The sequence below is a fragment of the Pseudophryne corroboree genome, chromosome 6 (assembly GCF_028390025.1).
Source record: "Pseudophryne corroboree isolate aPseCor3 chromosome 6, aPseCor3.hap2, whole genome shotgun sequence".
Lineage (NCBI taxonomy): Eukaryota > Metazoa > Chordata > Amphibia > Anura > Myobatrachidae > Pseudophryne > Pseudophryne corroboree.
In genome coordinates, this window is record NC_086449.1 from 352,526,826 (window position 1) to 352,551,856 (window position 25,031).

The 25,031-nt window shown below is 48.7% G+C and overlaps 1 protein-coding gene across 3 annotated transcripts in view; it reads left to right on the forward strand.

Annotated features, from left to right (window-relative positions):
• The first annotated feature begins 5,725 nt into the window (after nucleotides 1-5,725).
• Nucleotides 5,726-25,031, forward strand: part of SCAPER (S-phase cyclin A associated protein in the ER) — a 725,664-nt gene continuing 706,358 nt past the window's right edge. For all 3 annotated transcript variants that reach the window (XM_063926586.1, XM_063926587.1, XM_063926588.1), the window contains exon 1: nucleotides 5,726-5,812. In XM_063926586.1, coding sequence (XP_063782656.1) covers nucleotides 5,810-5,812 — 3 coding nt within the window. In that variant the 5' untranslated portion in view covers nucleotides 5,726-5,809. The remainder of the gene's footprint in view (nucleotides 5,813-25,031) is intronic.

A 25,031-nucleotide genomic window follows, 5' to 3' on the forward strand; every position in this document is an offset into this window, starting at 1 on the left:
TTCTTAAAAACCGGGAGAAAAAGCCCGCCGAAAAGGGGGCGGAGCTTATTCTCCTCAGCACACAGCGCCATTTTCCCTCACAGAAAGGCTGAGGGGAAGGCTCCCATGCTCTCCCCTGCACTGCACTACAGAAACAGGGTTAAAACAGAGAGGGGGGGCACTGATTTGGCGATATAAATATATATTAAATGCTATAAGGGAGGAACACTTTTATAAAGGTTGTCCCTGTATAATTATAGCATTTTGGTGTGTGCTGGCAAACTCTCCCTCTGTCTCCCCAAAGGGCTAGTGGGTCCTGTCCTCTATCAGAGCATTCCCTGTGTGTGTGCTGTATGTCGGTACGTGTGTGTCGACATGTATGAGGAAAATGTTGGTGAGGAGGCGGAGCAAATTGCCTGTAATGGTGATGTCACTCTCTAGGGAGTCGACACCGAAATGGATGGCTTACTTGTGGAAGTACGTGATCATGTCAACACGCTGCGAGCCGGTTGACGACATGAGACGACCGGCAAACAAATTAGTACCTGTCCAGGCGTCTCAGACACCGTCAGGGGCTTGTAAAAACGCCCATTTACCTCACGGACACTGACTCCAGTGTCGACGGTGAAGAAACAAACGTATTTTCCTTTAGGGCCACACGTTACATGTTAAGGGCATGAAGGAGGTGTTACATATTTCTGATACTACAAGTACCACAAATTAGGGTATTTTGTAGGGTGTGAATAAACTACTTGTAGTTTTGCCTGAATCAGATAAATTAAATGAAGTGTGTGATGATACGTGGGGTTCCTCCGATAGAAAGTTATGGGCGGTATACCCTTTCCCGCCAGAAGTAAGGGCGAGTTGGGAAACACACCTTAGGGTGGATAAGGCGCTCACACGCTTATAAAAACAAGTGGCGTTACCGTCTCCAGATACGGCCGCCCTCAAGGAGCCAGCTGATAGGAAGCTGAAAAATAGCCTAAGAAGTATATACACACATACTGGTGTTATACTACGACCAGCAATCGCCTCAGACTGGATGTGCAGCGCTGAGGGGGCTTGGTCGGATTTCCTGACTGAAAATTTTGATACCCTTGACAGGGACAAGATTTTATTGTCTATAGAGCATTTTAAGGATGCATTTCTATATATGCGTGATGCGCAGAGGGATATTTGCATTCTGGCATCAAGAGTAAATGTGATGTCCATATCTGCCAGACGAAGACACGACAGTGGTCAGGTGAGGCAGATTCCAGACGGCACATGGAAGTATTGCCGTATAAAGGGGCGGTCCATCGGACCTGGTGGCCATGGCAACAGCTGAAAACTCCACCTTTTGTTCCCCGAGTCACATCTCAGCAGAAAAGGACACAGTCTTTTCAGTCTCAGTCCTTTCGTCCCCATACGGGCAGGCGGGCAAAGGCCAGTCATATCTGCCCAGGGGTAGAGGAACGGGAAGAAGACTGCAGCAAGCAGCCCATTCCCAGGAACAGAAGCCCTTCACAGCTTCTGCCAAGTCCGCAGCATGACGCTGGGGCAGTACAAGCGGACTCAGGTGCGGTAGGGGGTCATCTCAAGAGTTTCAGCACGCAGTGGGCTCACTCGCAAGGGGACTCCTGGATCCTACATGTAGTATCCCAGGTGTACATTGGAAATTCGAGACGTCTCCTCCTCACAAGTTCCGGAAGTCTGTTTTACCAACGTCTACCTCCGACAGGGAGGCAGTATTGGAAACAATTCACAGGCTGTATTCCCAGCAGGTGATAATCAAAGTACCCCTCCTACAACAAGGGAGGGGGTATTATTCCACACTATATTGTGGTACTGAAGCCAAACGGCTCGGTGAGATCTGAAATATTTGAACACTTACATACAAGCGTTCAAATCAAGATGGAGTCACTCAGAGCAGTGATAGCGAACCAGGAAGAAGGGGACGAGATGGTGTCACTGGATATCAGGGACATTTACCTACATGTCCAAATTTGCCCTTCTCACCAAGGGTACTTCAGGTTCGTGGTACAGAACTGTCACTATCAGTTCAGACGCTGCCGTTTGGATTGTCCACGGCGCCCCGGGTCTTTACCAAGGTAATGGCCGAAATGATGATTCTTCTTAAAAGAAACTTGGACGCTTTCCTGATAAGGGCAAGGTCCAGAGAACAGTTGGAGGTCGGAGTAGCACTATCTTTAATAGTTCTACGACAGCACGAGTGGATTCTAAATATTCCAAAATCGTAGCTTTTCCGAGGACACGTCTACTGTTCCTAGGGATGATTCTGGACACAGTCCAGAAAAAGGTGTTTCTCCCAGAGGAGAAAGCCAGGGAGTTATCCGAGCTAATCGGGATCCTCCTAAAACCAGGAAAAGTGTCAGTGCATCATTGCACAAGAGTCCTGGTAAAAATGGTGGCTTATTACGAAGCAATTCCATTCGGCAGATTTCACGCAAGAACTCTTCAGTGGGATCTGCTGGACAAATGGTCCGGATCGCATCTTCAGATGCATCAGCGGATAACCCTATATCCAAGGACAAGGGTGTCTCTCCTGTGGTGATTACAGAGTGCTCATCTTCTAGAGGGCCACAGATTCAGCATTCAGGATTGGATGCTGGTGACCACGGAGGCCAGCCTGAGAGGCTGGGGAGCAGTCACACAGGGAAAAAATTTCCAGGAAAGTGTGATCAAGTCTGGAGAATTCTCTCCACATAGATGGAGCTAAGAGCAAAATTATAAGGCTCTAAACTTAGCAAGACCTCTGCTTCAAGGTCAGCCGGTATTGATCCAGTGGGATAACATCACGGCAGTCGCCCACGTAAACAGAAAGGGCGACACAAGAAGCTGGAGGGCAGTGAAAAAACTGCAAGGATTTTTCGCTAGGCGGAAAATCATGTGATAGCACTGTCAGCAGTGTTCTCTCCGGGAGTGGACGACTGGGAAGCAGACTTCCTCAGCAGGCATGACCTCCACCTGGGAGAGTGGGAACTTCATAGGGAAGTTTTTCCGCATGATTGTGAGCCATTGGCAAAGACCAAAGGTGGAAATGATGGCGTCCCGCCCGAACAAAAAACGGGACAGGTATTGCGCCAGGTCATGAGACCTTCAGGCGATAGCTGTGGATGTCCTGGTAACACCGTGGGTGTAACAGTCGGTGTATGTGTTCCCTCCTCTGCTTCTCATAACCAAGGTATTGAGAATTATAAGACATAGAGGAGTATGAACTATACTCGTGACTCCGGATTGGCCAAGAGGGACTTGGTACCCGGAACTTCAAGAGATGCTCACAGAGGACTAAGGGCCTGGGGAGCTAAGAAGGGACTTGCTTCAGCAGGTACCATGTCTATTCCAAGACTTACCGCGGCTGCGTTTGACGGCATGGCGGTTGAATGCCGGATCCTGAAGGAAAAAGGCATTCCATAAGAGGTCATACCTACCCTGGTCAAAGCCAGGAAGGAGGTGACCGCACAACGTCATCACCACATGTGGTGAAAATATGTTGCGTGGGTGAGGCCAGGAAGGCCCCACGAAGAAAATTCAACTAGGTCGAATTCTACACTTCCTGAAAACAGGAGTGTTTTGAGCCTAAAATTGGGGTTCTTTAAGGTTTTAAGTTTCGGCCCTGTAGAATTTCTTCCGAAAAGAATTGACTTCAGTTCCTGAAGTCCAGATTGTCAAGGGAGTATTGCATATACACCCCTTTTTGTGCCTCTAGTGGCACCGTGGGATCTCAACATAGTGTTGGGATTCCTTAAAATCATATTGGTTTGAACCGCTCAAATCTGTGGATTTGAAATATATCACATGGAAAGTGAACATGCTGTTGACCAATATCTCACATGGACAGTGACCATGCTGTTGGTCCTGGCCTCGGCCAGGCGATTGTCAGAATGGGCGGCTTTGTCTTACAAAAGCCCATATTTAAATTTTCATTCGGACAGGGCAGAACTGGGACTCGTCTCCAGTTTTCTTCCTAAGGGGGTGTCAGGTTTTTCACCTGAAACAACCTATTATGGTGCCTGCGGCTTCTAGGGACTTGGAGGACTCCAGGTTAATAGACGTTGTCAGGACCCTAAAAATATATATATATATATATATATATATATATATATATATAGTTTAGGACGGCTGGAGTCAGAAAGTCTGACTTGCTGTTTATATTGTATGCACCCAACAAGATGGGTGCTCCTGCGTCTAAACAGACGATTGCACGTTGGATCTGTAGCACAATCCAACTTGCACATTCTGTGGCAGGCGTGCCACAGCCTAAATCTGTAAAGGCCCACTCCACTAGGAAAGTGGGCGCATCTTGGGCGGCTGCCCGAGGGGTCTCGGCATTACAACTTTGCCGAGCAGCTACGTGGTCAGGGGAGAACACGTTTGTAAAATTTTACAAATTTGATACTCTGGCTAAGGAGGACCTGGAGTTCTCTCATTCGGTGCTGCAGAGTCATCCGCACTCTCCCGCCCGTTTGGGAGCTTTGGTATAATCCCCATGGTCCTGACTGAGTCCCCAGCATCCACTAGGACGTTAGAGAAAATAAGAATTTACTTACCGATAATTCTATTTCTCGTAGTCCGTAGTGGATGCTGGGCGCCCATCCCAAGTGCGGATTGTCTGCAATGCTTGTACATAGTTATTGTTACAAAAATCGGGTTATTCTTGTTGTGAGCCATCTTTTCAGAGGCTACTTCGTTTTGTTATCATACTGTTAACTGGGTTCAGATCACAAGTGGTACGGTGTGATTGGTGTGGCTGGTATGAGTCTTACCCGGGATTCAAGATCCTTCCTTATTGTGTACGCTCGTCCGGGCACAGTACCTAACTGAGGCTTGGAGGAGGGTCATAGGGGGAGGAGCCAGTACACACCATGTGACCTAAAAGCTTTTTTGGATGTGCCCTGTCTCCTGCGGAGCCCGCTATTCCCCATGGTCCTGACGGAGTCCCCAGCATCCACTACGGACTACGAGAAATAGAATTATCGGTAAGTAAATTCTTATTTTATTCATAACGTAAGACAAGTCTTTCAACAACAGTAACAGGCCGTGTGCCCCCTTGTGGGCGACTCTGACTGCACAGAATTTAGAAAACATTTCCCCTCCAATCGGAAAGACGTGGGATCTGTACAGGTGTAACTACACAGCGGCAGCATTGCACGCAGCGACCTGACCCTCACGCTGCTCTGTGTATACTTCGGCTTACCAGTAACCATGCTATCCCTTTAAACTGGGACACTCATGAATTACACAGGTTCTGTGGCTGGCTGACTTCAAGCCTGTATTTCACCTGGTTTTCAATCAGTCACAGAACCTATGTAATTCATGCATGTGTCGGTTAAAAGGAATAGTATGATAAGCCTATGTATACTGCACTGCAGGCGGCGCAGTGATGTCATAATATTATAGGCATTAGCATAGCAACCTGCGCAGCGGGGGAGCTACAAGCCTGCTTGTAACGTCACACAAGTTGTAACCAATCAGACACATCCCCTCCTCACAAGCGTAACATTTTTGTCAAGGGTTATCATGTGACGAGGTCGCCCGTTTGATGCTTCCGGGAAGCACATGCAGTTACCACAGCAACCTCCGCTTACAAACAACTAGACCGCGAGGCTATAGTGAAACATAGTGAAAGGCTCTGGAACGTGATTGGCCAAATCTTTCTCGCGCTTGACAGTTCTCCACGGCCTCAACCAATTACACACCATTTCCGCCCTACAACCCTTTGCGATTGATCATGCCGTACCACGCCCCCTGAGTCCGGCGCCTGCGCTTCCCGCCTTTCCGGTCAGTTGCCGGTGACACCGGAGGGAGGAGGGAGCGCAGTGGCGGGCGGATGGTAAGGAGCTGTGCTGAGCGCATGTCTCGGTATAATGGCCCAGCGGACGCAGAGGCTGGTGATGCAGATTAGTTCTTACTGGGGAGTGGGTTGTCCTTGTGATGAACTACCAGGTCTTGGCTGGTTCCCTGGTGCAGAGTTGTCGCATCCCTGTCTGTTCTTGATGTGACAGCTGTCATGGAACCCTGTGTGTGTGGTTTGCGTATGGGGAAGATGTAGTGTGATAACCAGGGTTAAGGTGCGTACACACGAGACGATATTATGAACGATTTCGGTGTTTCCGATTGATCGAAACGACAAATCCGTTCAAATCATCCAGTGTGTACGCACTGTCACTATGCCAATGTGCGCTCCCACAGGTCGCTAGCAACAGCCTCAGATCTTTTGTACATGCAAGATCTACGGCTGTTGCTAGCGATGCCATGCTGCCGAATGTAGCATGGCACTGCTAACCCCCGCTGTTGCTCGGCGCTGCCATTATTAGCAAGTGTGTATGCGCTTACCGATGCCGTTACCCCGCCGGGACCCGTCTCCGCCGATATCGATGGGTAAAGATATCGTCTAGTGTGTACTTGGCATGGACCCGTCCTGTGTGGCAGTGGCGTTGCCAATTCCTATATCACTGAATGGGGTCGATTCAATTCTCCGACAGTTGAATAGCGCCGAAATTAGCTCCCGGCGCTATTCAATTCAGCTCAAGTTAAGTCAGCGAATGCCCGTTCTCCCGGACTTAACAGGTTGATTTGTCAGGAGAACGGGCATTCTCCGACTTAACACCCCGCCGCGATGCTGATTCCCGACAGAATCAGCCTCGCGGCAGCACTTTTCTTGGATTTCCTCTCGCATCCCCCGGGGGTGAGAGAAGAATTCCCGACAATTGAGTGTCACTTGGCGCTGTATTGAATAGCAGCGGGAGCTAATTCCCAGTGCTATTCAACTATCAGAGAATTGAATCGACCCATTGTGTGCTGCATTGGGAGGGGTGAGGGGGGATGGGCTTTTACATAGCAAACTGATGAGGGAACATTCATGGGCATAATAAATTGGCAGCAAGACATTTGCAGCAAAAAATAATTTGGCTATCACGCTAATATCGCCATTTTTTTTGTCCAAAAGAGAAATATTTGGTGCATTTGGGGGCAATTCAATTCTTTTTTATTTTTTATTTTTACACACCTGTCTCCCATCTAAAGTGATGGGAGATCGCAGAGCAATATTCCATTTTTTTGTTGTTGCTTAGGTCGTGTCTAAACTGACCGTGATTAGCCGCTTCACTAATGGATGCGATACGAAAAGTAATGTTTGGGCGCCCAAACAGCCGACGTTTCGTACATGAGGAGACATTCAGGAGGCTGCGAACTGAAATGTGTGTATATCCCCTAGCACATGTACACACAGACACATTCACACTATGGTTAATTTTAGTTGGGAGCCAATTAACCTACCAGAATATTTTTGGATTGTGGGAGGAAACCTGAGTACCCGGAGGAAACATACGCAAGCATGGGAACTCCACACAGGGCCATGTAGGGAATCAAACTCATGACGTTAGTGCTGTATGGCTAACCATTATAACATCCATGCTGCCCATATACCTGACCCACATCTTTGTACCCATTATTCTGTACTTGGCAGGTGAACCAATTCCCAACATTTTTACCTTAAAATAGCAATTTCCCCAATTTTGCACCTGCTCCGAAGTTGCGAGAAAAAAAGCCCTGGTAAATCATATTGAAACTACTGCTGGTAAAATTCTCACCGCTAGCTGAATAGAGAAAACTTTGTGGCCGGCTGCAATTTCACATGCTGTGGGGAGAGAAAACATAACATGTCCGTCAATATGCCCCCAATATGTGGATATTAAGCCAAACCTATAGTATTCAGGGCTCTCATGCTTCCATTTTCCTTCTACATATTCCTTTTTCCACCTGAATTGTTTTGTTCTAAGTAGTGATGACCAGTAATAGATCTGCCTGATACACCCAAATTAACAGGATCAGTTGCTGTGTCTTCAGTTAGCAGGCAGTGGGTGTTATGTATTGTGCAAAGTTCAGCGCATATGGATGCCCTATTTTATACCTACTGGAGCCCTAATAAAAATACCTTTATTGCTTCAATAAAAATTATAGATGATAAAAAGTGCCGTCATTGATTGTATGATAAATGCTTTAAAATGTAACTTTGTCTCATTTGCAACATGTACATATTGGGGTCAATTCAATTCACTGACAGTTGAATAGCGCCGGGAATTAGCTCCTGGTGCTATTCAATACAGCGCCAAGTGACACTCAGTTGTCGAGAATTCCCCCAGGGATGAGAGAGGAAATCCTACAAAAGTGCTGCCACGCGGCCGGCGCGAGACTGATTCTGTCGGGAATCAGCATCGCGGCGGGGAGTTAAGTCGGAGAATGCTCGTTCTCCTGACAAATCAACCTGTTAAGTCCGGGAGAACGGGCATTCGCTGACTTAACTTGAGCTAAATTGAATAGCGCCGGGAGATAATTCCCAGCGTTATTCAACTGTGGGTGAATTGAATCGACCCCATTGTGTATTTTGTAAATACATTCACCCTTGTTTAACCAATGCCCAGATTGATAATATTTATACATTTATAGTTACCATAATAACGGTATAATTTTGTTTAGGTTGTAGCCTGTGACAATTTCTTTCTGTGTGTGGGCTGTTTGTAGAGAAGGTGGAAATACTGCATGCAGCATTTTACTCCACTAAGGGGGACATGTACTAAGCAGTGATAAAAGTGAAGAAGTGAGCCAGTGGAAAAATTTCCCATGTCAACCAATCAGCTGCTCTGTGTACTGTTATAGTATGCCAATTATAAATATTACGTCAATGCTGATTGGTTACCATGGGCAACTTCTTCACTGGCTCACTTCTCCACTTTTATCACTGCTTAGTAAATGTCCCCCTAAATTGTCTATTTGCTTTGGTGTGTCTAAATGTAACAACACTTGCCCTGGCTGTTCTTTGGCATTGGTATTTGGTAGTATTACTTAGAATGTGGGTATTACAGGTGCAAATAATTTATGGATTATAATTTATTGAACTTGTATAAAGCTAGAGTGACTTTTGTAGATAATGGCCCTCATTCTGAGTTGTTCGCTCGTTATTTTCCTTCGCATCGGTGCGATTTTCCGCTAACTGCGCATGCGCAATGTTCGCACTGCGGCTGCGCCAAGTAAATTTGCTAAGAAGTTTGGTTTTTTACTCATGGCATTACGAGGTTTTTTCTTCGTTCTGGTGATCGTAGTGTGATTGACAGGAAGTGGGTGTTTCTGGGTGGAAACTGGCCGTTTTCTGGGAGTGTTTGAAAAAACGCTGCCGTTTCTTGGAAAAACGCGGGAGTGGCTGGAGAAACGGGGGAGTGTCTGGGCGAACGCTGGGCGTGTGTGTGACGTCAAACCAGGAACGAAACTGACTGAACTGATCGCAGTGGCAGAGTAAGTGTCGAGCTACTCAGAAACTGCTAAGAAATTTCTATTCGCAATTTTGAGAATCTTTCGTTCGCAATTCTGCTAAGCTAAGATTCACTCCCAGTAGGCGGCGGCTTAGCGTGTGCAATGCTGCTAAAAGCAGCTTGCGAGCGAACAACTCGGAATGAGGGCCAATGAGCGTATGTACAGCGTATGTACATGACAGAGGCAGGGGTTTCAGGGAGAGAATGGGTGACAGAGAAAGTGGGTGACTGAGGCAGGGGTGACAGGGAGAGAGTGGATGACTGAGGCAACGGTGACAGATAGAGATTGGGTGATGGTGAAAGTGAGTGACTGAGGCAGGGGTGACAGGGATAGAGTGGGTGATAGAGAAAGTGGGTGACTGAGGCAGGGGTGACAGATAGAGAATGGGTGATGGAGAAAGTTGGTGACTGAGGCAGGCGTGACAGATAGAGAATTGGTGACGGAGAAAGTGGGTGACTGAGGCAGGGGTGACGGAGAGAATGGGTGATGGAGAAAGTGGGTGACTGAGGCTGGGGTGACAGGGAGAGAGTGGATGACTGAGGCAGGGGTGACAGGGAAAGAATGGGTGATGGAGAAAATGGGTGACTGAGGCAGGGGTGACAGATAGAGAATGGGTGACGGAGAAAGTTGGTGACTGAGGCAGAGGTGACAGGGAGAGAATGGGTGACGGAGAAAGTGGGTGACTGAGGCAGGGGTGACAGAGAATGGGTGACGGAGAAAGTGGGTGACTGAGGCAGGGGTGACAGGGAGAGAGTGGGTGATGGAGAAAGTGGGTGACTGAGGCTGGGGTGACAGGGAGAGAGTGGATGACTGAGGCAGGGGTGACAGAGAATGGGTAACAGGGAGAGAGTGGGTGACTGAGACAGGGGTGACAGGGAGAGAGTGAGTGACTGAGGCAGGGGTGACAGATTGAGGATGGATGGCGGAGAAAGTGGGTGACTGAGGCAGGGATGACAGGGAGAGAGTGGGTGACTGAGGCAGGGGTGACAGGGAAAGAATGGGTGATGGAGAAAATGGGTGACTGAGGCAGGGGTGACGGAGAGAGTGGATGACTGAGGCAGGGGAGACAGAGAATGGGTGACGGAGAAAGTGGGTGACTGAGGCAGGGGTGACGGAGAGAGTAGGTGACTGAGGCAGGAGTGACAGATGGGGACGGAATTGCATGGTGTTTTTTTTTTTTTTTATTACGTTACATGTGTGATTAAGGGTGTCTCAGTCTCCATGCAAGCCCTCAGCGTCCGCATGGCTGGGTTCTCAGTCAGGGCGGCTCCTCTCAGTCTTCTCCGCTCTCTGCAGACACTCAATAACGTCATTCTCTCTCTCCGGCGGCACAGGTTCTGGAGGAGGAGGGGCGGGTTAAATCAATCGTCACATCAGTAATACACACAGGTGTCCACGGCATGGGTGGGCGGCGCATAGAGAACTTGAATGTATGGAACTTGAAGCCGGCGAGAGGGGGAGCCGAACGGGTTAACACGGACAGTGTGAGTGACAGCGTGCAGCCCTCATAATAGATGCTGCGGGCGGTGGAGGCGGGACAGGCTGACTGTAGTGTTTGTTCTCTCTACTTCGATTCCTGCCCGTGTGTAGTTAAGGTGGGCGGGTGGAGTCGGTCCAATTAGATCTGGCGGAACTCAGTTATGCGCCGTTCCGGCCCACTTAAACCCCTGCTTCCAACACTGCAATCTCTCCATGCAGGTCTTTGGTCTGTTTTATCCAGCCTGCCGACCCTGTGCTGACTGCTCTTCCATTACTTCTTTAGGGTAGTCAGATTTTCATTTAATGCTGTGAATTGCATGGTCAGCTTTGACTCATTCTTTTTGTCCTTTTTTGCTCGTCTTTATCTTTTATAGAACCCTCTATCATGTCATTATGAAACAATATTTCAGACTTCAACTTAGTGCACTCCTCCTCTTTAGCAGTCAGCTGCGTGTTGAGCTCCTGGACTGAAGCTGCAGTATGAGTCTTATTCTGTGTGACATTATCCATGTCCAGGTTATTGCATTTGGTAGTCAGGTTTGGAATGGTGGCATACAGCTCCTGCCATTTCAGCACCAGCTCATTCTTCTCCCTTTTCAGCTCTTCCAGTGCTGCCAAAGTGGCATTATTTTCTTTTTGCAAGGTATGCCGGCGGCTGGGCTCCTGACGACCATCATAGCGGCACCAGAATCCCGACCGCCGGCATACCGACAGCTTTTCTCCCTCTTGGGGGTCCACGACCACCCTGGAGGGAGAATAGACAGCGTGGCGCGCGTAGCGCGCCAACGTGCCCTCAAGGGGCTCATTTGCGCTCGCCCAGCTGTCGGTATGCCGGCGGTCGGGATTCCGGCGCCAGTGTGCTGGCCGCCGGGAGCCCGACTGCCGGCATAACATACTACACCCCTGCTGGACACCTGTGCTCACTTTCTTGGTTAGCTCCAGCCTCTGTTTCTCCACATTACTACAAGCCTCCCACTTTTGTGTGGTCGTTTTTATAGAAGCCAATTCACTGTGCAACTTTTTCTTCTCTTGCTGATGTACAAATCTTTCTCTGACGTCCTAGTGGATGCTGGGAACTCCGTAAGGACCATGGGGAATAGACGGGCTCCGCAGGAGACTGGGCACTCTTAAAAGAAAGATTAGGTACTATATCTGGTGTGCACTGGCTCCTCCCTCTATGCCCCTCCTCCAGACCCCAGTTAGAATCTGTGCCCGGCCAGAGCTGGATGCACCTAGTGGGCTCTCCTGAGTTCACTAGAAAAGAAAGTATTTGTTAGGTTTTTTATTTTCAGTGAGATCTGCTGGCAACAGACTCACTGCTACGAGGGACTGAGGGGAGATAAGCAAACCTACCTGCTTGCAGCTAGTTTCTGCTTCTAAGGCTACTGGACACCATTAGCTCCTGAGGGATCGAACACAGGGCCCGACCTCGATCGTCCGTTCCCGGAGCCGCGCCGCCGTCCCCCTTGCAGAGCCAGAAGACGGAAGATAAAGATGAAAAACGGCGGCTGAAGACTCCTGTCTTCATTAAGGTAGCGCACAGCACTGCAGCTGTGCGCCATTGCTCCCATAGCACACCACACACTCCGGTCACTGTTGGGTGCAGGGCGCTGGGGGGGCGCCCTGGGCATCAATTAGTTTACCTTTTGGCACAAATAGCACATAATACAGTGTATAACACTGTATATGTGCAAAAAACCCCGCCATTAACATTATAAAAAGCGGGAGAAGCCCGCCGCTGAGGGGGCGGGGCTATCTTCCTCAGCACAGCCAGCGCCATTTTCTCTTCACAGCTCCGCTGGAGGGACGCTCCCCAGGCTCTCCCCTGCAGTATACAGTACAACAAGGGTAAAAAAGAGACGGGGGCACATAAATTTAGGCGCAATTGGTGTAATAAGCAGCTATTGGGAAAAATCACTCAGTATAGTGATAATCCCTGTGTTATATAGCGCTGTGGTGTGTGCTGGCATACTCTCTCTCTGTCTCCCCAAAGGACTTTGTGGGGTCCTGTCCTCAGTCAGAGCATTCCCTGTGTGTGTGCGGTGTCGGTACGGCTGTGTCAACATGTTTGATGAGGAGGGCTACATGGAGGCGGAGCAGGAGCCGATAAGTGTGATGTCGCCCCCTACGGGGCCGACACCAGAGTGGATGGATATGTGGAAGGTATTAACCGACAGTGTCAACTCTTTACATAAAAGGTTTGATGACGTAACAGCCTTGGGACAGCCGGCATCTCAGCCCGCGCCTGCCCAGGCGTCTCAGAGGCCATCAGGGGCTCAAAAACGCCCGCTAGCTCAGATGGCAGACACAGATGTCGACACGGAGTCTGACCCCAGTGTAGACGAGGATGAGACAAATGCACAGTCCACAAGGGCCATCCGATGCATGATTACGGCAATGAAAAATGGGTTGCACATTTCTGACATTAACCCGGTTACCACTAAAAAGGGTATTATGTTTGGGGAGAAAAAGCAGCCAGTGACTTTTCCCCCATCTGATGAATTAAACGAATTGTGTGAAGAAGCGTGGAGTTCCCCTGATAAGAAATTAGTGATTTCTAAGAGGTTACTGATGGCGTACCCTTTCCCGCCAACGGATAGGTTACGCTGGGAGACATCCCCTAGGGTGGACAAGGCGCTCACACGATTATCTAAAAGGGTTGCACTGCCGTCTCAGGATACGGCCGCCCTAAAGGAGCCTGCTGATAGAAAGCAGGAGGCTATCCTGAAGTCTGTATATACACACTCAGGTACTATACTGAGACCTGCTATTGCTTCAGCATGGATGTGTAGTGCTGCAGCAGCATGGTCTGATACCCTGTCAGACAACATTGATACCCTCGACAGGGATGCTATTTTGCTAACCATAGAGCATATAAAGGACGTCGTCTTGTATATGAGGGATGCACAGAGGGACATTTGCCGGCTGGCATCTAGAATTAATGCAATGTCCATTTCTGCCAGGAGAGTATTATGGACTCGGCAGTGGACAGGTAATGCTGATTCTAAAAGGCACATGGAGGTTTTGCCTTATAAGGGTGAGGAATTGTTTGGGGACGGTCTCTCGGACCTCGTATCCACAGCAACAGCTGGGAAGTCGACTTTTTTACCTCAGGTTCCCTCACAGCCTAAGAAAGTACCGTATTTCGGCCTCAGAAAGGCAAGCGGGTCAGAGGCGCATCCTTTCTGCCCAGAGGCAGGGGTAGAGGAAAAAAGCTGCACCAGACAGCCAGTTCCCAGGAATAAAAATCCTCCCCTGCTTCCACTAAGTCCACCGCATGACGCTGGGGCTCCACAGGTGGAGCCAGGTGCGGTGGGGGCGCGTCTCCGGAACTTCAGCGACCAGTGGGTTCGCTCACAGGTGGATCTCTGGGTTCTACAAGTGGTATCTCAGGGATACATGCTGGAGTTCGAGGCGACTCCCCCTCGCCCTTACCTCAAATCAGCCTTGCCAGCGGCTCCCAGGGAAAGGGAGGTAGTGCTGACGGCTATTCACAAGCTGTACCTTCAGCAGGTGATAATCAAGGTTCCCCTCCTTCAACAGGGACAGGGTTACTATTCCACAATGTTTGTGGTACCGAAACCAGACGGTTCGGTGAGACCCATTCTGAATTTAAAATCCTTGAACACTTATGTAAGGAAGTTCAAGTTCAAAATGGAATCGCTCAGGGCGGTTATTGCAAGCCTGGAAGAGGGGGATTTTATGGTGTCGCTGGACATCAAGGACGCTTATCTGCATGTCCCCATTTACCCACCTCACCAGGAGTACCTCAGGTTTGTGGTACAGGACTGTCATTACCAATTCCAGACGTTGCCGTTTGGTCTGTCCACGGCACCGAGGGTATTTACCAAGGTAATGGCCGAAATGATGATACTCCTTCGGAAGAAGGGAGTTATAATTATCCCGTACTTGGACGATCTCCTCATAAAGGCGAGGTCCAGAGAGCAGTTGTTGGTCAGCGTAGCACTTTCTCGGGAAGTAATGCTACAGCACGGCTGAATTCTGAATATCCCAAAGTCGCAGCTGATTCCTGCGACGCGTCTGCTCTTCCTGGGCATGATTCTGGACACAGAACAGAAGAAGGTGTTTCTCCCGGTGGAGAAGGCCCAGGAATTGGCATCTCTGGTCAGGGACCTCCTGAAACCAAAACAGGTGTCGGTGCATCACTGCACGCGAGTCCTGGGAAAGATGGTGGCTTCTTACGAAGCAATTCCCTTCGGCAGGTTCCATGCAAGGATCTTTCAGTGGGATCTGTTAGACAAATGATCCGGATCGCATCTTCAGATACATCGGTTGATCACCCTGTCCCCAAGGGCCAGGGTGTCTCTGCTGTGGTGGCTGCAGAGTGCTCATCTTCTCGAGGGCCGCAGATTCGGCATACAGGACTGGGTCCTGGTGACCACGGACGCAAGCCTCCGAGGATGGGGGGCAGTCACTCAGGGAAGGAACTTCCAAGGACAGTGGTCAAGTCAGGAGACTTCCCTTCACATAAATATTCTGGAACTAAGGGCCATTTACAACGCCCTGAGTCAAGCAGAACCCCTGCTTCAAAACCAACCGGTGCTGATTCAGTCAGACAACATCACGGCGGTCGCCCATGTAAACCGACAGGGCGGCACAAGAAGCAGGATGGTGATGGCAGAAGCCACAAGGATTCTTCGATGGGCGGAGAATCACGTGCTAGCACTGTCAGCAGTGTTCATTCCGGGAGTGGACAACTGGGAAGCAGACTTCCTCAGCAGGCACGACCTCCACCCGGGAGAGTGGGGACTTCATCCAGAAGTCTTCACGCTGATTGTAAATCGTTGGGAACGGCCACAGGTAGACATGATGGCGTCCCGTCTCAACAAAAAGCTAAAAAAATATTGCGCCAGGTCAAGAGACCCTCAGGCGATAGCTGTGGACGCACTAGTGACACCGTGGGTGTACCAGTCGGTTTATGTGTTCCCTCCTCTTCCTCTCATACCCAAGGTACTGAGGATTGTAAGAAAAAGAGGAGTAAGAACCATACTCATCGTTCCGGATTGGCCAAGAAGAACTTGGTACCCAGAACTACAAGAAATGATCTCATGGCCTCTGCCTCTCAGACAGGATCTGTTACAGCAGGGGCCCTGTCTGTTCCAAGACTTACCGCGGCTGCGTTTGACGGCATGGCGGTTGAACGCCGGATCCTAACGGAAAAGGGCATTCCGGATGAAGTGATTCCTACGCTGATAAAGGCTGGGAAAGACGTGACAGCACAACATTATCACCGTATATGGCGAAAATATGTTGCTTGGTGTGAGGCCAGGAAGGCCCCTACAGAGGAATTACAGCTGGGTCGATTCCTGCAGTTCCTACAGTCAGGAGTGACTATGGGCCTAAAATTAGGATCCATAAAGGTCCAGATTTCGGCCCTATCTATTTTCTTTCAAAAAGAACTGGCTTCACTGCCTGAAGTTCAGACGTTTGTTAAGGGAGTGCTGCATATTCAGCCCCCTTTTGTGCCTCCAGTGGCACCTTGGGATCTTAACGTTGTGTTGGATTTCCTGAAATCCCACTGGTTTGAGCCACTTAAGACCGTGGAGCTAAAATATCTCACGTGGAAAGTGGTCATGCTATTGGCCTTAGCTTCGGCTAGGCGTGTGTCAGAATTGCCGGCTTTGTCGTGTAAAAGCCCTTATCTGATCTTCCATATGGACAGGGCAGAATTGAGGACTCGTCCCCAATTTCTCCCTAAGGTGGTATCAGCGTTTCATTTGAACCAACCTATTGTGGTGCCTGCGGCTACTAGGGACTTGGAGGACTCCAAGTTACTAGATGTAGTCAGGGCTTTGAGAATCTATGTAGCCAGGACGGCTGGAGTCAGGAAAACTGACTCGCTGTTTATCGTGCATGCGCCCAACAAGCTGGGTGCTCCTGCTTCAAAGCAAACTATTGCGCGCTGGATCTGTAACACGATTCAGCAAGCTCATTCTGCGGCAGGATTACCGCATCCTAAATCAGTAAAAGCCCATTCCACAAGGAAGGTGGGCTCTTCTTGGGCGGCTGCCCGAGGGGTCTCGGCTTTACAGCTGTGGCGAGCTGCTACTTGGTCGGGTTCAAACACATTTGCTAAGTTCTACAAGTTTGATACCCTGGCTGAGGAGGACCTTGCCTTTGCTCATCCGGTGCTGCAGAGTCATCCGCACTCTCCCGCCCGTTTGGGAGCTTTGGTATAATCCCCATGGTCCTTACGGAGTTCCCAGCATCCACTAGGACGTCAGAGAAAATAAGAATTTACTCACCGGTAATTCTATTTCTCGTTGTCCGTAGTGGATGCTGGGCGCCCGTCCCAAGTGCGGACTCTCTGCAATACATGTATATAGTTATTGCTTAACTAAAGGGTTATTGTTATGAGCCATCTGTTACTGAGGCTCAGTTGTTGTTCATACTGTTAACTGGGTATGGTTATCACGAGTTGTACAGTGTGATTGGTGTGGCTGGTATGAGTCTTACCCTGGATTCCAAATCCTTTCCTAGTAATGTCAGCTCTTCCGGGCACAGTTTCCCTAACTGAGGTCTGGAGGAGGGGCATAGAGGGAGGAGCCAGTGCACACCAGATCTAGTACCTAATCTTTCTTTTAAGAGTGCCCAGTCTCCTGCGGAGCCCGTCTATTCCCCATGGTCCTTACGGAGTTCCCAGCATCCACTACGGACTACGAGAAATCGAATTACCGGTGAGTAAATTCTTATTTTTTCGTCAGCTGTCTTTCTCTTCAAACCACTGATCTGCTCAAAATGATAGGACAATCTTCCTTTTAAATGATCATATTCTTCTCTGCTGACATTACCTTTACCAGGCAGACCACGCACCAAATGACACTGAGCACCCCCACTGACCATTCCATTCTTCTTTTTAAATGTCTTTTTGTCTGGAATGACACTTTTTACCCCAAAACTTTACAAAGTAGTATCACATAAAGAGCCAAATATCTATAGACCACTTTGGGCCTTGAGCTTTGCCCACTGTTGCTTGTTGGCTTCTTGCTGAGCCTCCATAGCCTGCAGCAAGGCCTTCACCATGTCCTGCATGTTATCTGATGTTGTAGGAGTAAAGCAGAATTTTGCTTGCCTAATCATCAGATGATGTCATCACCATGAAGAACCTAGGACCACAGTCTTTTCTCCCATTTATGAATTGTCCCTTTACATTTTAAATGCAGTTTTCTCTTACGTCCTAGAGGATGCTGGGGACTCCAAAAGGACCATGGGTTATAGACGGGATCCGCAAGAGCTTGGGCACACTATAAAGACTTAACTGGGTGTGAACTGGCTCCTCCTTCTATGCCCCTCCTCCAGACCTCAGTTAGACTTTGTGCCCAGGAGTGACTGGACACACACTAGGGGAGCTCTACTGAGTTTCTCTAGAAAGACTTTTGTTAGGTTTTTTATTTTCAGGGAGACCTGCTGGCTACAGGCTCCCTGCATCGTGGGACTGAGGGGAGAGAAGTCAGACCTACTTCTTCTTAGTTAAGGGCTCTGCTTCTTAGGCTTAGGTAACACAATTCTTTTTATTTCAAGGAGCACTTGGCTTTCAATCTTATTCACAAGACAACACAATCCAGCAACTGCTTTGGCTGTTACTTGTGCCACCCGTTGCCTTTCCAATAAATTCTCAGCATTATCTTTCTTCCAAAAATGTTTTCTATACCTCAAAACATTCCCCACGTGGTACTGCAGTGTCCTGCATTCAACATAGCACTTGCTCTTTAATTTTCCTATTAGTAAAAGAAATGTCCAGACCACCTAATTAGAGACACCTTGTCTTTAGCGAGCAGACCATAGGCGCTGAACATTTCAGCAGAATAATACCCAAACTTTCCTTCCGTTTAACTCTTTCTGTGCTGCAACAAAATTAACACTTTTGCTAGCAGATATTTTCAATACTTGTCTACATCTCTCTTCAAGGACACAATATTTATCTTTTCATTTTGCAATTTTCCATACATTTGCAGGGGATCAGTACGTAATCCCGCTGGACGGGATCCCGGCGGTCGAAATACCGACGCCGGAATCCCGACCACACAATCCCGACAGGGGTGGCGAGCGGAACGCAGCCCCTTGCGGGCTCGCTTCGCTCGCCACGCTGCGGGCACGGTGCCTCGCTACGCTCGGCACACTATTATATTCTCCCTCTATGGGTGTCGTGGACACCCACGGAGGGAGAATATGTCGGGATTGTGGCGGTCGGGATTCCGGCGTCGGTATTTCGACCGCCGGGATCCTGTCCAGCGGGATGTTGACCGCATCCCATTTGCAGGTTGCATAACTTGTAGCAAACGTTGTATCGGGTGTGGTTCATTAGGTCAACATGAGTTAGGTCGACATACATTGGGGTCGATTCAATTCAGCAACAGTTGAATAGCGCCGGGAATTAGCTCCTGACGCTATCCAATTCAGCTAAAGTTCATGCCCGTACTCGCGGACTTAACAGGTTGTTTTGTCGGGAGAACGGGCATTCTCCGACTTAACTACCCGCGGCGATGCTGATTCCCGACAGAATCAGCCTCGCGCAGGCCGCGCGGCAGCCCTTTTGTCTGTTTTCTTCTCTCACCCCCCTGGGGTGAGAGAAGAATTCCCGACAATTGAGGGTAACTAGTCGCTGTATTGAATAGTGCCAGGAGCTAATTCCCGGCGCTATTCAACTGTTGCTGAATTGAATCGACCCCGCTGGGTTGACCACATGTGGTCGACATGCATTAGGTTGACATGATCACTGGGTCGACATGGAAAAGGGTCGACATGAGTTGTTTTAAACTTTGTTTGGTGTCGTTTTCTTTGAAAAGCGACGGGGAACCCCAATTAGTGCACTGTAACCCCTCGCTTCACTCGCCATGCTTTGGTTACCTTTCCCAATTGTAGTCCACGCAGATCGTTAAGTATGAAAAAGGTCAAAAAATGAAACAAATTGTGAAAAACTCATGTCGACCTTTTCCATGTTGACATAATGTCCATGTCGATCTAGTGATCATGTCGACCAAACGTGGTCGACCCAATGTATGTCGACCTAATGACCGCCATCCCTTTGTATCACGTTTTTTCAGAAAGGCATACAACTTCCATTAAATGCTTCAAGACAGACTTTTTGGTTTTTCTTCACTCGCCACATTTGATGAGTGCTCCATAATGCAGGTGAATCCTATCTTGTTTTTCTCCATTATGTTGTTACAGTAATCATCCATTTTTCCATCAAGTTGTAATCCACTTCTCTGCATAGAATCTTTGCTCGCATTCTCCACCACGTTGTAACAATATGGTGTAATAATTAGCTAGGTAGAGGGGTGTTTTGGTGAAGTGTTTAGGCGCTACATCAGAGTCCATTCATATCTTTTCAAGTAAGTAAATGAAATAGTGCTTTACTGTCAGCATAAAATCGGGAACAAAATAATAAACACATTGTAGGTGAATATAATATAAAGGTGTAGTTTGAGCTATATACAGCTTCTTTCCAAGCCTCACATGTATAACTGCAAACATTTAAATACTGGTGCTTGGAAGCTTCATTGGGTAGGTCCATTAAAGTATATTTAGCACTGTGAAAAAGTATTATTACACCCCAACACAAGGCCGGACAAGTACCAGTAGGCAGATAGTCAATCTAGCTAGAAAATCACATGCTGTCCCCTAATGTCTGTTAATTATTATCGATTAAAGCACATTTTTCTGCTGGTTCTTAAGGCCCCCATCCAATAGGCCGATTTGGGCACTTTTCATCAGATTTCGACGCATGTGACCGAAAAATCTGATGAAAAGTGTCACATCGGATGGTTCCTCTGATCCGATGTGCGGTCCTATGTCAGATATGTCTGAGCTATAGATCTTTGGTACTGCATCAAGGATTTATCTGAAACTGAAGAAATCAGGTGCACATCAGAGTATTTTTTTTTAACTTCAGATGTATCGCAGCAGATTAATCTGAAATGTCACTTGACTGGCATCTGGTAGCCCAGCTTATTATATTTTAATATTGCATCAGATCAGTCAGATGTAGCATGTGTGCATCAGATATATATCTGATGCGATCTGTCGGCACATGATAGAGCGCATCAGATATATCTGAAGTGAATCTAGTGAAAATTTAAGCCCATAATCCTATCCGATTCCCAGGAAGCTACCAGGAGAGTTCAAGAGAAATCTGATGCGATATGCAGCTCAGACGAGTCGGCCTAGTGGATGGGAACCGAGATTTCACTGACTGGATCCTGATTCCACAGTATTTTCTTCGTCACTCTAACATGATATCATCTTTGACTCTAATTATAATGCATTCTTTAGAAATGTTGACGGAGATCCTCAACAAAATGTTCTCATAATCAATGTACCACCTCATAAATGATTTTACTATATTGAAGATCCAGAACAAGCTCCTCATTTTTTCATGGACAATATAAACGTTTTTTCTCTTACGTCCTAGAGGATACTGGGGTCCATTTAGTACCAGGGGTATAGACGGGTCCACTAGGAGCCTTGGGCACTTTAAGAAATCAATATTGTGCGCTGACTCTTCCCTCTATGCCCCTCCTACCAGACTCAGTTTAGAAAATGTGCTTGGAGGAGTCGGTCACGCTTAGGGAAGCTCCTGAAGAGTTTTCTGCATTTATTTTCTGTTTGTTATTTTCAGACAGGGCTGTCTGCTTTGTAGGAATTGGGGGTGAGGGGGTGGGGGGGGGACGGCCCAACCTGCTATAGGGTTAATGGTCCCTTTCCCTGCTGACAGGACACTGAGCTCCTGAGGGGACCATTTGCAAGCCCCACCACGGCGAGCGGACATTCCCGCAGCACGCCGCCACACCTAACAGTGCCAGAAGTTAGAAGAGTGGTGAGTACTATGCCGGCGTCCCGGTTAGCGGGTCGCCGGCTATTGTGACGGCACAAGGGTAGGAGCGCAGCTCTGAGTGCAGGCTGCGTCTCCAGGCTCAGATCAGCATTGCTGCACCGCTATGAGGGGCGAGCTGAGACGTTTTTAAACAACTACCCACACTGGCACAGCACTTACAGGGCTCTGACCCACTGTTAAGCACCAAAATCACCTCAGCCAGTATAAAAAAAACGGAAGACCGCGCGCCATTGAGGGGGCGGGGCTTCACTATGAGTGGATCCAGCAGCTCACCAGCGCCATTTTCCTTCTGCAGCTTACACAGACTGTCAGGGAAGCGCAGCTCCTCCACACGGACTCCAGATTACCTCAGCGGTACCAGGGGGCCATAGTAAGGGGGGTGAAGCAATATTAGAATACTAAGCCCTATTAAGGGTACTTAGTTTGCGACTCAGCTAAGCTTGACATTAGCTATAAGGGCGCGGTGTGGGTGGCTCCATCATACTCTGTGTCTCCCTAGAGGACTCTGTGTGGGTTAACTGTGCTTTTTTTTTTTTTAAATTGTTTATTTAAATTTTCAGGTTATAAACATTACAATAACTTCCCCCCACATGTGGGGTGATCCGTTACGTTTTAACAATATACTACTCAGAGCAGTGATATAACCTTAAGACCAAGGATATGCGTTTCCCATAGTGTAATACAGAAAGATAAATTAAAAATGTTGTTGGTACGAGAAACAGTGATGGGTATACAGAGGTCATTCAATTGGACGGGAACTGAAACTTAAACTCATAATTATAGCAATAAAAGGAAAAAGATTAAAGAGAAAGAGCAAGAAGAGCTTTATTAAAGAGAAAGAGCAAGAAGAGCGGGTTAACTGTGCTTTTAACCTTTCTCCTGTGTGTGTGTGTTCTTTCACATTTTACAATGTCAAAGGAGTGTGTCTCATGCACGGCAGAGTGTTTTTCTTCCCCAGGGAGATCACTACAGTGTACTCAGGATAGTACACATTCTCAGGCTAGTGGGTCCGAACCAGTACAGTTGGATTAATTAAAAGGGATGATCTCAAATATTTCACATAAATTGTCCCAAAATGAGAGACGCAATACTTTAGACAGTCTGTGGATGACCTGATGAATAGAGATTCAGTGTCCATACCAGCATCTCAGACCACTGCCATTTGTCCACAAAAGCGTACACTGGCCTAAATCCTGCAGTCTGACACTGATGATGATGATGTATCAGACGCAGAGGAGGGTGAGGTGGACTCGGGAGGGGGGATGCAGCTCTGTCACAAGGAATACAGGCCCTGATAGAAGCTATTAGAGACGTCCAGGGCCGGTTCTTAGTTTTGTGGCGCCCCGGGCAAAATATAGGGGCGTGGCTTCAAATGGGGGCGTGGTCACGACGCTGAAAGAAAAAATTAAATAAAAAAAAAGTATACTTACCATCCCCGTTCCTGATCCAGACCGCTGCAGACCCCTCCGCCGGCAGCGCCACTCTTCTCCTCTCCTCTCTTCGATCTATGGGAGAGACGTTATTACGTCTCTCCCATAGAACAGCATAGACACTAGAGGTCAATTATGACCCCTAGTGTCTGTGCCACTATGCTGTGCGGTGCGCGATGACGTCATCGCGCATCGCACAGCATAGGTCCTCTACATGAAGGGAAACTAGACCGTAGCGTCTAGTTTCCCTTCATGGAGAGGACCTTTGCTGTGTGGTGCGCGATGACGTCATCGCGCACCGCACAACTAAGGTCTTCTCAATGAAGGGAAATTAGACGCTACGCGTCTGGTTCCCTTCAAAGCGGGGGGGCACAGCAGGGCACTGCGGGGGGCACAGTGGCGGATCTTGCCCTGGTGCGGCGCCCTCCGGATGGCGCCGGCACCCTTCGGAAGGCGGCGCCTCGGGCAAAAGTACCGCTTGCCCGTGGCAAGAACCGCCACTGGAGACGTCCTGCACATTCCTGACAAAGTGATAGAGGTGGTCATTCCGAGTTGTTCGCTCGCTAGCAGTTTTTAGCAGCCGTGCAAATGCTATGCTGCTGCCCACTGGGAGTGTATTTTATCTTAGCAGAAGTGCAAACGAAAGGATCGCAGAGCGGCTACAGATTTTTTTTGGGCAGTTTCTGAGTAGCTCAAAACATACTCAGCGCTTGCGATCACTTCAGACTGTTCAGTTCCTGTTTTGACGTCACAAACACGCCCTGCGTTCGCCCGGCCACGCCTGTGTTTTCTCATACGTCCTAGAGGATGCTGGGGATGCTTCAAGAACCATGGGGTATAGTCGGGATCCGCAGGAGACATGGGCACTTTAAGACTTTGAATGGGTGTGAACTGGCACCTCCCTCTATGCCCCTCCTCCAGACTCCAGTTAGATTCTGTGTCCAGGGAGACTGGTCACACACAGGGGAGCTCTACTGAGTTTCTCTGAAAAAAGACTTATGTTAGGTTTTTTATGTTCAGGGAGCACTGCTGGCAACAGGCTCCCTGCATCGTGGGACTGAGGGGAGAGAAGCAGACCTACTTCTGTGAGTTCAAAGGCTCTGCTTCTTAGGCTACTGGACACCATTAGCTCCAGAGGGTCCGATCACTTGGTGCGCCTAGCTGCCCGTTCCCGGAGGCGCGCCGTCACCCCCCTTGCAGAGCCAGAAGAAAGAAGCCGGGTGAGTAAAAGAAGAAAAGAAGACTTCAGTGACGGCAGAAGACTTCAGTGTTAACGTACTGCGCAGCAGTCGCGCTGCGCGCCATGCTCCCACACACACAGCGGCACTTGCAGGGCGCAGGGAGGAGGGGGCGCCCTGGGCAGCATGAATACTGAAGTTTTTGACTGGCAAATAAGTATATTAAAAGTGCCTAGGCACTAAATATAGACCCCCGCCAGTATAATTATATAGATTTGAGCGGGACTGAAGCGTGCCGGTGAGGGGGCGTGGCTTAGCCCTCACAGCTCTGACCAGCGCCATTTTCTCTTCACAGAAGCTGCAGAGACACTAGCCCTGACCTCCACACTGCTGTACAAGTAAAAGGGTGCAAAACGGGGGGGGGGGGGGGGGGGGGCACAGTAGATATGGTGCTGTTATCTTTACTATAAAAGCGCTAGCAGGTCTGAGGCATTGTATGTAAAGTCTCAGTACCGGGTTGGGCGCTGGGTTGTGAGCTGGCAAACTCCCCCTGTGTCTTTCTAACAGGCTTTGCTGTGGGTCTGTCCCCTATAGCCCAGTGTGATTGTAGGTGTCGGTACGTGTGTGTCGACATGTCTGAGACTGAGTGCTCTTCCCAGGAGGAAGCCGGAGTGGGGACAGAAAAGGAGGTGGGAATGACCCTGTCGGCACCGCCGACTGCTGAGTGGGTAAATATGTTGAGTGTTTTGAATGCAAATGTGGCTTGGTTGACTAAGAGATTAGATGAATCAGAGTCTA